The 14,619-nt window shown below is 35.7% G+C and overlaps 1 protein-coding gene across 1 annotated transcript in view; it reads right to left on the bottom strand.

The window, feature by feature from the left end:
* Nucleotides 1-509: 509 nt before the first annotated feature.
* The window catches only part of LOC127627323 (dual specificity testis-specific protein kinase 1-like), a 34,618-nt gene continuing 20,508 nt past the window's right edge, over nucleotides 510-14,619 (bottom strand). Inside the window, exons 6-10 of the mRNA XM_052103670.1 lie at nucleotides 14,377-14,526; nucleotides 9,602-9,775; nucleotides 8,343-8,426; nucleotides 5,841-5,927; nucleotides 510-5,188 (exon numbers count right to left, since the gene is read on the bottom strand). Of these exons, the coding sequence (XP_051959630.1) occupies nucleotides 5,087-5,188; nucleotides 5,841-5,927; nucleotides 8,343-8,426; nucleotides 9,602-9,775; nucleotides 14,377-14,526 (597 nt within the window). The 3' untranslated portion in view covers nucleotides 510-5,086. The remainder of the gene's footprint in view (nucleotides 5,189-5,840; nucleotides 5,928-8,342; nucleotides 8,427-9,601; nucleotides 9,776-14,376; nucleotides 14,527-14,619) is intronic.

Below are 14,619 nucleotides of genomic sequence, written 5' to 3'. Positions count from 1 at the left end.
CAGATTTTAAGATACATTTATACATAAATGCAGGTAATTCCGAAGGGTTTACCTACTTTTCTTGCCACTGTATACAGTTTGTGTTTGTAAAGTTGTGTAAAGGATATGTACGGAAGACCGTAAGATCCATATGCGAAAGCTTGAAAATAATGCACTGGACAGACCGGCCTTTTAACATATTGCACAGAGAAAATCAAACAGCCAAGAAAGCTTCAGCTGTGGCAATACTGATAATGCATGTGTCTTCTCTTCCATTGGCCTAGATAAGGAGGTCCTTATTCTATTATCCTCTCTTATGTAGGTCTGTTAGCTGCCCTGGTTGGACAGACAGCTCCACTGTAATGCCACCCAGAGGACATGGTTAGTAATTCCCATTAGACCACATTTAACACTGCACCAAGAATTAAAAAACAATAATAATAATTTTGTGTTCCACAGAAGACAGAAAGTCAGAGTTTGGTATGACATGAAGGTCCGTAAATAATGACAGAATTTTCATTTGGGTGAACTATGCATTTAATTAATAAAACAGAATAATATCATAACGTGACATAAGCACAAAATAGTAAACTGCTCATTCCTTTTTCTTTGCTCTGTCACTTTTTTTGGCTTCTGCTGCATCCACTTTTTATTATTATTATTTATTCTGGGACCAGAATAGGAATGATTAAGCACAAGAGAACAAGATCTAGAAAACAACAAACAAATGAGTAAAAAGCCTTGCACCTGCAGAAGTCTGCAGTTTTAGAGTGCTGACGATAATCCTTTTTATTGAGTCTGGAGGTATTTGTTGGTATCCTTGTTGCTACTGTTCTATGTAAACAATTAAACATGGTGTCTGGATACAGACTTCCCCTGGAATCAGCAAATCTTGCACGCTGACTCAAGGATTTGAACTCCACATGTGCCACCGGGGTTAACCCTCTATGAGCCCTTGAACAAGAGTTTGTGATCTAATTTTCTTGGCAAGAGAGTCAAAACTGGTGTGAGTTTGACACTCTAAGATGCCTGTTCTCTCAGGTTTTATAAAACTATCGTAGCAGAATGTAAAGATTCTTCGCAAATAATTATTTTGATTTTTAAGTAATTTTTGGTTTATGTTGTGCTGGCCAATATGGCACTCATCCTGGCAGTACCACCACTTCCTACTATCAGACTATGCAGTCTGCGTAGGGCACCAGCTCCCTAGGGGGGCACCATCTTACCCTAGGAGTGCACCAGAAAGTCCACCGGCTGCACTTACTCGCACATTATACGTTATTCAAAGCAGTTGCGGAACACAGATGAACACAAGGATTTGACGCATTGTAAACATAAACAATAATGAATAATATTTACTCATAAGCTAGAGCATAAATTTTTACATGTTTGAATTGCGTATAAATGTAGAATTTACTGTACATAATATTTTTAGGTTCATGCTTAAAATAACTTTACATAATACATTTTTCAGTGTAGTGAAACTATAGTAATAATACAGGAAAACAAAAACTGTAGTTAAAAAAATCGTAATTTTGTGGTTACTACAATATTACTGTGGTAATGGTTTTGGCCTAAACACAGTGGTTACTACAATCATGGTTACAGTAATAATATTAATATAATACTTTACAATAAGGTTCCATTTGTTAACATTAGTTAACAACATTAGTTTAAACAAACTAACAATGAACAACTTTTACAGCATTTATTCATCTTGGTTAATGTTCATTTCCACATATAGTAATACATTAAAATGAAAAGTTGATATGTTATCATTAGATAATGTGCAATGAACTAATGTGAACTAATAATGAACAATTGTATTTTTTAACTAACATTAACAAAGATTAATAAATGCTGTAAAAATATATTGTTTATTGTTAGTTCATGAAACTAATGCATTACCTAATGTTGATGAATTGAACCTTATTGTAAAGTGTTACCAACATTACTATAGTAAAACCATGGTTACCACAAAAAAACACAACAAAAAAAACATGGTTACTACTGTAAAGGTTAGTACAATATTACTATATTAAAACCATGGTTCATTTATTGTAAGGGAACCCAAAATAATTGTGATGGAATGCAAAACAAACTTTTATTAAGCTACTGATATGGCAGGAGTCTTCATCTAATGTGAGTGTACATGATTTTAAAGATATTTTTAAGTATCGTTCTTTTCTTCAGGGCTAAAATGTTTTAATGATGAAAAAATACACAGTGCACCTTTAAAAAAATATGTACATTTGGCTGGATAACAAACATAGTGACGGATTCAATTCAGATATATGCACAGTGAATTGGATTGTTTAATTTTAGCAGCTGCACTGGCTGTACATTTTTAGGTGATTCAACCTTGTATGTATAGATCATCCGTACCAAGAGGCTATTAGTCTTTTCTGCCTTGAAACATGCTGACCAGAGTGAATGAAATAATTTTGCTGACTCTAAAATCCCATATTCCCCCACCCCTGAGCAACTTATCCTTTGACTTGTGTGGTGCTTGTGAAGTGGTATGGGCAACATGCTAGCATACAGTATAGGGCCTGCTCTCTATGATACTCTACAGTGAGTTAATGTTTACTGAGTATGTATTTTACCTACTAATACATGTATCTCTGAATTGTAATAGTATATTCAAAAAGATAAGAACAGTGCTACTCTGGCAATTTTCAGCTTATCTTGAGATGATATCTGCTTCAAGGAAACAGTAAAATATTTCAAAGCACTGGGGCAGTACTATATACAGTATACTTATTTGATATATAAAAATGGCTCTGGATGGTTCCTGGTTGCCATTTTCATTCAACACTGCCCCACTATGGAAATAGTATTTACCAGTGTTTTTGAACTAAGTAATTCATTGCTTTATAATCCAATTACTTTTAAGTACAAAAGTAGTGTAATACACTACATTTTAAATTCATGTAATCAGATTGCAGTTACTAGCATTCAATTAAAGGAATATTCTGGGTTCAATACTGTAACCTCAATTTTAGCTTTTTTAAAGAAAAGGATGGAGTCTAAATAATGTTTTTGTGGTAATCAACATTATGCCACAAATGCTGTTGATTGAGCTTGAATTGCCTTGCTGATGCACCCCCAGATCATCACTGATCCTCCACCAAATTTCACAGTGAGTGCAAGACACTGTGGCTTGAAGGCCTCTCCAGGTCTCTGTCTAACCATTAGATGACCAGGTGGAGGATCGGTGATGATCTGGGGATGCTTCAGAAAGGTTGGATTCAGACGAATTCATCTTTGTGAAGGATGCATTAATCAAGACTTGTACAATGTGAACCACTGAATGACCTTGTACTGAGAGACACTGATTGCATTAAACATATAAAGAGGCCTACATCAATATATTTGCCCCCATTCAGTTATGCCACAGTCATTTAAACTGCCATATGAACATATTTCCCAGTAAAAATGACACCTAGTCACTGTTGCCCACAGTCATGCATTTCCTTGCAGGAAGCCATGACTTATATTCCTCAGGCTGTAAATGCTTTCATCACAAATCATACATGTTGTTTACTACCAATTGCTCTCGTTTCACACTGCTGGTGGCCTCCAAATTTACTTTTTCCTCATGATCATAAATTAACATCACCCAGGACATGACTCACAAGATTGGCTGGTAGTTATCGAACTTCATATGTGCACCATTGGTACAACAGTAAATCCATGGCTTCCAAGTCAGCTCAATTACAGAAGGGTGCACAGGCTTTAATGCAGATGCCTATATCATACAAACGAAGCAGGAACCCTGAACTGTGCCCGAATACTAATGACAAAATGAGCAACCCCATTCACACTCTAATGTTTATAGGCCTACACAAATCAAAGCTATTTTGTCATGCCCAGCCACTTATAATTTTAATATATTTCCATTATTGTTGTGATTTGATTTAACTAGGGTGTTTTATGTGGTTTAAAGGAGAGTTTAATAAGGATAAATAGATTTTTGAAAGATCTTGCTGCAACAGGACACCATTTTGTAGTCTTAAACTGTTGTTGTAACTAATAAACAAGAAATTTAATTGAACCCATATATGAATGTAACCAGACACCATATACACAAATAGAGTCAGGAATATAAACAGCTTGATTTGATTCAATAATCAAAATATATTTTGGTTTAGAAAAACTAGTGTAAACTAGATCCGAATAATCTGAGACTATGACGCTATTAAAACATACAGTGTGTACAAAGACAAAGTACAGAATCCAACTAATATTCACCTATGTAAGAACATTGATCTGTGGTCTGGGAAAATATTTATTCCAAACACTGAATAAAATATAATAATCGATGTACTAAACTGTGTTTTCTTAGATGGTTATTCAGGTCTCATGCCAGAATTAACCTAATGTTTTCCAGGAACATGCTGATAATGCATTAATGCACAAACATGATCTTTTGAACATTGACTTGTATGCCATTTCTATGATTTTGAGAAATGTAATTGGACATTTTAAAGCTGCACCAATCTGACATGTTAACAGTTTGATAACCAGGCCAAAATGGGCAATACTGACAGTGCATTTCAAATGAGCAACATTCTTTTTGCGTAATTACTTGGTAAATGTTGTGAAGAGATATGCTAGTACACTACCGAGGCCAAATTAAATATAGCGCACATGATTTTATCTGGTTTGGTTTGTTCCGGGTTTGTGCAGCCTCTGCTTTATTCTTACTTTAAAACTGCTTTTGCAGGTAAAAAGTAAACTCACATTATCCTGAAACTCATACACATCAGGAATCAGTAGTTGGTCCAGGGTGAATTTGGTCTTTCAATAAAATCAGAAGTCGATCTGAAAGTTGGTTCATAAAGAATGATATAACTTTTGTCAATATTACAAATAAAAAAAAGAGAAAAGATCACTGCCGAGTCACTGCTGGGAGGGCCTCCAGAACCGGTTATTGAGAGGACATTCAGTTGAGTGGTTTTGTCCTCAATTATCAGACATTCCCTCATATATACTACTCTTAAGGGAATAGAGTGCGAGTCATTGTCCATGACTTAAGACTCTCATGCAGCGAAATCCCTTTATTCCTTCAGTCCAGGGGTTTGTTGGAAGGGATTTCTGGAGATCACCCTGTGGTCAAGATGTTGTCTGGTGGCTCTTGGTTCTCAGCTATATCCTCCAGTTCATCCAGCAGCTCAGAGAAAGAAGGTCTTCGGAATGCATCCATCTTCAAGAGAGCAGGAGACAAAAGGGCTGGGGGTTAAGATTTTTCATCAAATACATGGGTGCTCTAAAACTACATGCAGGTTCCAGGGATTGATTTGTATTAAAACTAACATATTTCTTTTTGTTATATGATGGTGACATACAAAATATCTTTATAACTGACTTATAACCATGCCTTCATTTGTATTTGCTACTTTTCAAAATAGATTTAATGTGTAGATTTCTTATCCCTGTTCCTGACCCAGAATTTTAAACCTACAATTTTAAATTCCATCATAAAAAAGTTAAATATTACATTTCAAAAACTATGATAATCTTAATAAAAAGTTAAATGAACAAACCATTTCAATATTTATTGTGTGAAAATGATTGAATATATACTGTAAAAATGACTACTGTACATACATCCATATCATTTATATACACTGGACTAATTAAATAAACTACTGAGAGTGTGAGAACTTGTCTTCTAAAAGGCTAATCTTCTACATACTGTGTACATTTTTAAAACAGTTAACTAGGCAGTTCAAGGTCCTACACTATGAATGAACCTCAGCTGAAAGTGAATCTCATGAATGTGCTCACTTTACAGGTGTTATTACTGTTCACAGTTTAAACATATTAAACACACCCCTTGAGTTTCTCAATCTTACCTGGCAGCAGCTGGCCGACAGCTCTAGGACACGCTCTGGGCAACCCTTCACCAGCTCCCTGAATGCCTCCACATTCAGCCCATAGTCCTGTGAAGAGATCACACCCTGAGTTCAACACACTCTGTCATCTGAAATAATAGTCAATACAGACTAAAAGATGTGGCTGTTTTAGCCTTTAGATGAAAAACTTTAAAAACACAAAACATACAAATAAACTGCATCTTATGTGAGAAATCCAAGACCAACTTTACAAATAAATTGTATCTTGTAAAAATGTTTGAGATAACATTTACAGACAAACAGTGTCTTATTATAGAGAAATACAAGACAAACTTTACAAATTGTATCTTATCAAAGAAGTCCAATATAAACTTTTAAAACAAGCCATATCTCATCAGAGCAGTCCAAAGCAAACTTTACAAACAAATTGTATCTCAAAGAAGTCTGAAATAACATACAAACTTAATAAACAAACTGTATCACATCTTTAAAACAAACTGTATCTAATCAGAAAAGTACACAAAAACTTTACAAACCAACTATGTCTCATCAGAGAAATCCACAACAAAATTTACAAATAAACTGTATCTCAAAGAAGTCCCAAGACAAACTTTACAAATAAACTGTATCTCAAAGAAGTCCCAAGACAAACTTTACAAATAAACTGTATCTCAAAGTAGTCCCAAGACAAACTTTACAAATAAACTGTAACACAAAGAAGTCCCAAGACAAACTTTACAAATAAACTGTATCTCAAAGAAGTCCCAAGACAAACTTTACAAATAAACTGTATCTCAAAGTAGTCCCAAGACAAACTTTACAAATAAACTGTATCTCAAAGTAGTCCCAAGACAAACTTTACAAATAAACTGTATCTCAAAGAAGTCCCAAGACAAACTTTACAAATAAACTGTATCTCAAAATAGTCCCAAGACAAACTTTACAAACAAACTGTATCTCATCAGGGAAGTCCACAACTAATTGAAAGTCCAAGAAAAACATGATTAACTTTTCAAACAAACTATTAATTCAGGATTTCAAAGCAAACTTTACAAACAAACGGTATCTCATCAGGGAAGTCCAAGACAAACTTTGCAAACAGTATCGCATCAAATAAGTTCCAAAACAAAGTTTACAAACAAACTACTGAATAAGAGTTCAAAGAAAATTTGCAAACAAACAGTAACTCATAAGGGACGTCCGAGACAAAATTAACAAACTGTATCTCATCAAAGAATGTCCTAGACAAACTTTACAAGCAAACTATTTAATCAGGAGTTCAAAGCAACTTTACAAACAATCTGTATTTCATTAGGTAAGAATAGGACAAACTTTACAAACTGCATCTGCAAGAGTTCAAAGCACAAAAATGATCTCATCAGAGAACTAGATAAACTTTACAAACAAACTGCTTCTATCAGAGGAATCCAAAAGCTGTGACATACAAATGTCATAATTAACTTTCTACTTTGCCTCTGGGGTGATTTTCAAACTCTGTAGATTCCTACAAACAGTGACTCTTGTGATAAAAACTAAATGGCCTTGTACATAAAGTGTATATACCAATACCCTGTAGTGTGCAGCTTCATACGTATAGAGCAATGGTGAAAATGTGGATTGACCAGAAAATCGTTATCCTTTATGTGATTGATGATAGTGATTTAAAATCCATATTAAAGATTCTAAATGTCTGTACAATGGTTCACTTGACCTAGATCAGATCTTTTCTCTTCCCTCTAGACATCATTAGCTGTTCATCACCGTTAATGACTCATAAATGACCACACAGCTGTACAGTATCAGTACAGTCTGTCTTACCTTCTTTCATCCCCAGTGCAGAGGAGAGCTGTGCTAATTCATGGCACATAACAAGCCTTTCTTACTTCACGGCAGGGCTGGACTGGTAATCTGGTATACCGGGCATTTTTACGGTGGGCCGACTCACTTTGGGGCCGATAAGGGGCGGACTGGGATAACCGAGCGGTCCGGTGGGTCGGCCGCAAAATGTTTCAAATCTGTATCTCATCAGGAGTTCAAAGCAAACTTTACAAACCAACTATGTCTCATCAGAGAAGTCCACAACAAACTTTACAAATAAACTGTTTTAAATGAAAGTCCAAGAAAAACATTATTAACTTTACAAACAAACTATTTAATCAGGAGTTCAAAACAAACTTTACAAACAAACGGTATCTCATCAGGGAAGTCCAAGACAAACTTTGCAAACAGTATCGCATCAAATAAGTTCCAAAACAAACTTTACAAACTGTATCTAATCAGGGAAGTCCAAGATAAGCTTTTCAAACGGTATCTCTTTAAATAATTTCCAAAACAAAGTTTAAATTCTAGTGTCCCCATGATTCAAATCGCTTAAAAATCTTTTTTTTTTTCACTATGTCTATGGTGTGTGTGTGTGTGTGTGTGTGTGTGTGTGTGTGTGTGTGTGTGTGTGTGTGTGTGTGTGTGTGTGTGTGTGTGTGTGTGTTTGAGAGCAGCCATTACCTGCGTCCTGGGCAGCACCTCTGGATCGGCAGGGATTCTTGCCAAGATCTCACACAACATGATCCCAAAGGAGAAGACATCAACCTGTGATTAAAGAGGGGCAAACAGTAGAAGTTCAGTTAAGTCTCTAATCACATCAGCACCAGCACTGGCTCTCTCTTAATCTGACAGTGAGGCAGAAACACAACATCTCACAGTTACTGCATCTGTTATAAATCATTATATTCATTACTTTCCTAATCTATACCTCTCTACTGACCTACAGTACGTTAGATAAGTATGGTAACATCACAGAATGTCCATTTTTATTAAGACACAAACATATTTCAAAAGGTTATGGTAATTAATGTGAAGTCAGTGAGTGAATCAATATTAATTTCATTTTAAGGGACAAGACTACTACATTGACGCAATTTGCATTATTCAACTCATTACCTTGACATTGCTTGTGCCATGCAGATTTTTTTTGCAGTTTAGTTTCACATATTGATTGTAAAATCAACATAATATCTATGTGAAGATTGGCATGTCATATTTATAAAGTGGCCCTAAAAGCATTTGGGATATCGTGCTTAATTTGTATTGAACCCATAATATTCTTTAAAAGAATAGTTCATCCAAAATGTTCTTAAGCAACCTAGTTGGTTTTGGGTAAGAACAGAATAAAATATAGTTATTTTTTCACTGTACATCTTGACATGCATTGACAAGATGTAAAGTGAAAATGTTATTATTTTGTTCTGTTCTCACCCAAAACCAACTGGATCGCTTCCGAAGATATTGATCCAATCACTGGTGTCTTATGGATTACTTTTATGCTGACTTTATCTCCTTTTTGGAGCTTTTGAAGTTCAGGTAGCATTCACTTGCACTGTATGTACTCACAGAGCTGAGATATTTGTCTAAAAATCTTCATTTGAGTTCAGCAGAAGAAAGCAAGCCATACACCTGGGATGGCATGAGGGTGAGTAAATTATGAGAGAATTGTAATTATTGGGTGAACTATCCCTTTAAGGAAAGTGAACCATCTACTAAAAGAGCTACAGAAATGCATACAAATTTCTATCAATATGCATTTGGCAGAGGCTTTTATCCAAAGTGACTTAAATTGCACTCAGGATATACATGTGATCAGTTCATGCATTTCCTAGGATTCGAATCCATGATTTTGGTGCCATGTCAAATAATGTAACCTAGAGTATCCTTCTCTTGTTTCCAAAGTCGTCTCTCTCATTTTCATTGGTATTCTGTTTCAATACCTTGCGGTCGTATGGCTCTCCTCTGAGCATCTCGGGGGCCATCCAGAATGCAGACCCCACAAGAGACATCTTCCTTTTGGGGTCGTTTGCGGGCAGCTCCCCCACCTCCCTGGCCAGGCCAAAGTCAGTCACCACAGCTTCCCTGCCTCTCGAGGTCATACGGATTAGACAGTTCTGCATCAACAAAAACAGATGGATTCCACATGTAGTATGTTGCATAATCAAGAGTATCACGGTATACGGTAGACTAATGGACACATTATTTCAAAACAAAACTACAAAGCATGTCCACATCTCCACAAGAGGGCAGCATTGCTCTATGTATGAATTGAAAACTAAGCAACTCTGAAAATTCTGTTTCACAAAAATCCCACAGTCTTCCCTTGTCTTCTTCAGATTTTAATCATTAAAATGTAACACCTTGTTGTCACACCAAGCCTGTGGAGTTATCCAAGCTTTATAGTTCATGTATACTTCTTATTTCTATTATAAAAGCGATAGTTCTGCCTCTAAAATCTAATTGGAGGAACCATGTTGGTAACACAACTAAATATATGCATAACTGTAACTGTAATTAATTTCTGATCTGAACGTAATTGCACTGAATAAGCCAAGTTGCAACTGTAAAAAGTGTAACTACAATTACACTAATTGTTTATTTTGATGATTATTACTATTGATAAATGTATTTTTAAATTGCATATTATTTATATATTGGTGTCTTTTAAATGGGCATTTACTCATATAGCAGATTTACAAATGAGAATAATACAAGCAGAAACAATGAATACAAGGGAAAAACGCACAATATAATTGGCACTATCATACAAAATGTACTAGAATACTAACACACTTTTCACAGTGCAGTTGCTGCTCTTTTATACAAGCAAAAAGCCACAAGAAGCCATGCGTTACAGTGATTTTACCATGATTAAGAGGGTAAAAACATCCCTTACCATCTTTAAAATGCACAGCCTCTTGTGGCTTATTGCAGTTTAGTAATTTATCAGCTTTAGTTATGCCTAAAATCAAAGTAAAACTTCTAAAAGTAGTAGTCTAAAAATTAAGAAGATTCACAGTAGGATAAATAAGTTGTTAATGTAACTAGAGCATTCAGTAATGTTTACAGGTGCCTGTGTGGTAGATGAATGTGGTGCAGCTAAACATGCACTGTTGGTGGAAGTGCAAATGCATTCGGGCTTCGGGTCTCTGCTGAATGGTGATGGTAAACACACAAGTGAAAGGGAAAATGTCAAAGGAACCCAGCTAGTTTTTCATTACATCAGCATAGACTCCCTTCCTAACTGTCTGTGAATACAGATACCCCATCCTCCTCTTTGATTTACAGTGCTCTCAAAGGGAAATGTTAGCTGAAAAAGACAATTCTGACATTAATTACTTGTGGGACAGGAATGTTAGCCTCAGTCACCATTAACTTTCATTGTATGGAAATTTTGACAGGCTAAAATTCGGTCAAACGTCTACTTTTGTGAAATAAATAAGGTTTATTTCAGGTTTGAAATAAACAGGTTTGAAACAACATGAGGGTGAGTAAATGATAACAGAATTTTCATTTTTAGGTGAACTTTTAATTTAAAACCATAGTTGTGTGTGTGTGTGTTTGTATTGCACAGTGTAATTGTGCTCGGTTTTTTTCTCAGAGGACTCAATAGTGTGGAATAACATGAGATACAGATAATTAGTATCTTTGGCGTAAGCCCCGTCCTAAGGTTCAGCTGCAGGATTCTCTCTCAAACCATCAGATCCTGCTGGAAGGTGAAGAGACAGGGGAGAGGAGCTTACCCCTAGAGCAGGACAGGACCTAAACTGGTGGTGTTGGGGTGGAGGTGGGTGAAAGCCATGCATTGTACGAGCAAAGGAAGACAGCTGTGGGGCATAGGCTAGATCATGATAGGATGAGAAGCCGGAACTGAATGCTGAACGATGTACGCTTTCATATCTGTTGCAGTAATAATATCACTTCATTTTAAACACACCCACTGACACTGGCAGAAGACACGTCACCTCTCTCAAGATATTTATACTTGTGTTATGCAAGCAGAATGATTAACATTACCTCTGTTTTGTCTCTCCACAATGTGTAATGACATGATTGCTTTAATTAATGCACTAAGATAACAGAGTAGAGAAAGAAAACAACGCTGTGGTGGGTGAGTGTGTGTGTTAGGGAGGGGCTGGGTACAGTAAATGTGTGTATTAACACATTTTAGGTGGGTGCACTGCTGTGTAGGTGAGTGGGCTTAAATGTTATTATATGTGTGTGTGCATGTTATAGTTTGGGAACAAATAAGAACTCAAAAGTGAGCAAAATAACCTTACTTCTGTGACATTTTGGGATGTTCTCAATTTTCAATAATTCATAAACAAAAAACAATCCTGCTGATTTTATTCTAAAAATAACACACACACACAAAAAAAAAAAAAACGTTTTCTTTTAGGGGGATTATTAGATTATTATATTTCTATAAAATATAACCAACGTCTACGGTGTGTACCCATTTAGGTACGTAGTTACAAAAGCATGAGAAATTCACACATTTTAAGACTGTCTTAAGTGTCCAAATTCTTTTAGGAGTCACTGTATAAATATGACATGCCAATCTTCACATAGACGTTATGTTGATCTTACAATCAATGTGTGAAACTAAACTGCACAAATGCAATAAAAAGTGTGAATGTTCTACAAATGGTTATTTTAACCAGGAGGAAAAGCACACACTAGCAAAATCCTTTATCTAACTACTAATGAAAACATTACAATCTTTAGTACTCTGAACTAAATACTTGGTACTATTTGAATTATGTACTAAACACGTTTTATTCAAAAAACACCATTTAAGTCAAGCTAAGAAAATGTGCATAAACACTTGAAAGTTAATGAGACCTAGCAGGTCATTGCTTATGAGTGGGAGATGCTGAGAGAAGGGGAAAAGGGGAAAGTACAGAGGCAAGTATATCCACTGAAAGCAGTAGTGGATCTGGAGTTTATGGAACGGTAAATGTTAGGCACAGACGTGCATTAGCATAATAAAGCTCTGACCTGTTCAAACATACAAAGGCCTGAGCACACTGTACACTGCAGCCTGGCAACTGACACAGTTAAAGCTGTCAACATACTGTGACTGTTTTTTTACAGCTCAGAACTTCAGAGGGCTACAGTTTCCCTTCTCAGAATGCAACAAGGCTTTTAGTCTGTTTTATGAACAATTTGAGCTTGTCAACTGCATTTGTGCACAACAAAGGAAATTATATACCGTATGCATACTATTTAGTAGCCCAAAACAGTATTTGAACACTTTAAACATCCACAAAAAATTACCTTTAGTTGGCTAAAGGTAATGGCAAAAATGGTTATAGGAATATTCTAGGTTTAATGCAAGTTAAGCTCAATCGACAGCATTTGTGGCAAAATGTTCATTACCACAAAAAATAAAATGTTTTGGCTCATTGACGAAATTAATGGGGGCCAATCCGTAATCATTAAAATACTAATTGTTTCAAAAGTATAGCCACAAGACAAGACATAAACAATATGCATGTCAACATGATTTAAGAGTGATCAAATCTCTTACTAACCTTTTCTGTGTAAAGTTTTATTCAATTTTACAATTTAGTTGCCATGACAACGTAACGCTGTAAACCCTGCCACAAAAAAGATGATTTAAACAACTTTACAGTTCAAATAATAAACCAGTTTTAACAGAGGAACCAATGTAAGTGCTTTTACCAAATTATAAGCTTCATATTTCTGCCTTTAAACCCTCCAAAAATGATCCCCCATTCACTTCCATTGTAAGTGCCTCACTGTAACCTCAATTTTTGCTTCTTTTAAAGGTGCACTCAGTAATATTTTCCGCATTAGAAAAATTGTACACCTAAAAAAATTAACAGCAATTTTGAAACATATGTACTGTATATAATCATTATGATTCACAGGAGATGAATACTCGAGTCATATCAGTAACTTTATAAAAGCTGTTTTAATCTACATAGGGGCTGTGACATGACCAGCCAAATACTAATTGCTTAATGTCAGTAACCTCCCTGATATTAGACACTCACTCATGGATTAAATTGATAATGACTGTCTGTAAATAGTGATTTTCAACGGCATATTTAACTGAAAACAATTGCGTTTGAATGATGCTGCATCCACGCCCCTAGATGTCAGTGTAAGTTCAAAATTACATGAACAAAAACTTACTGAGTGCACCTTTAAAGAAAAGGAGGGACGAGTGAAACATTTTTTTTTTTTGTGATAATCTCTATTATGCCACAAATGCTGTTGATTGAGCTTAACTTGTATTAAACCCAGAATATTCCTTTAAGGAAAGTGAAGTTCTGAGAAATGTGTTATCAGATGCCACCTGGTTTCATATTTTGTTGTCAAAATCAGTCCAATTCATCCATTTTAACTGTGGCCTCCTGATAAGTTTTTAAGAGTAAAATGTAATAGTGATTTCACAAGCAAAGTACTCAGACTAACCAATCAAACACTGAAATCTGTGGTATTCTGCACATGGATCTTGTTATGAACACATTTAGATCAAGAAAGGATTCAAATTAAGTCAGGCAAGTAAAAAGAACATTGGGACTAAAAAACATAAGCACCATATTTGTTGTAGCTTTTTTTAGAGGTGTCTGTGATTATCTATAAATGCAAGGTGTGGCGCACAGCTGTGATTACGTAATATATCACCATTCTTTGCCACACTTGCTCAACTTTGATCCCTAAAGTCTGCCAACACACTCACCTTGGAGTTAAGGTCTCTGTGGTAGATGTTCTTGTAGTGTAGATAGGTCATTCCTCGGCTGATATCGCAGGCCAATTCAATTTTCTCTCTCCAGCAGAGACTGACGTCATCTCTAGCCAGCAGCTCCTCCAGGCAGCCTCCGCTAACATACTAGGTGTGGAGGAGTTCAGTTTTCATATTATAAAACACTTGCACTTAGAATCTGGACCTGATAACAACTAAGCAATCTCAGGCTATCAGAAA

The sequence above is a fragment of the Xyrauchen texanus genome, chromosome 34, assembly GCF_025860055.1.
Source record: "Xyrauchen texanus isolate HMW12.3.18 chromosome 34, RBS_HiC_50CHRs, whole genome shotgun sequence".
NCBI lineage: Eukaryota > Metazoa > Chordata > Actinopteri > Cypriniformes > Catostomidae > Xyrauchen > Xyrauchen texanus.
Note: the sequence above shows the minus strand (reverse complement) of the source record. Positions and strands in the feature narration are given on the sequence as shown.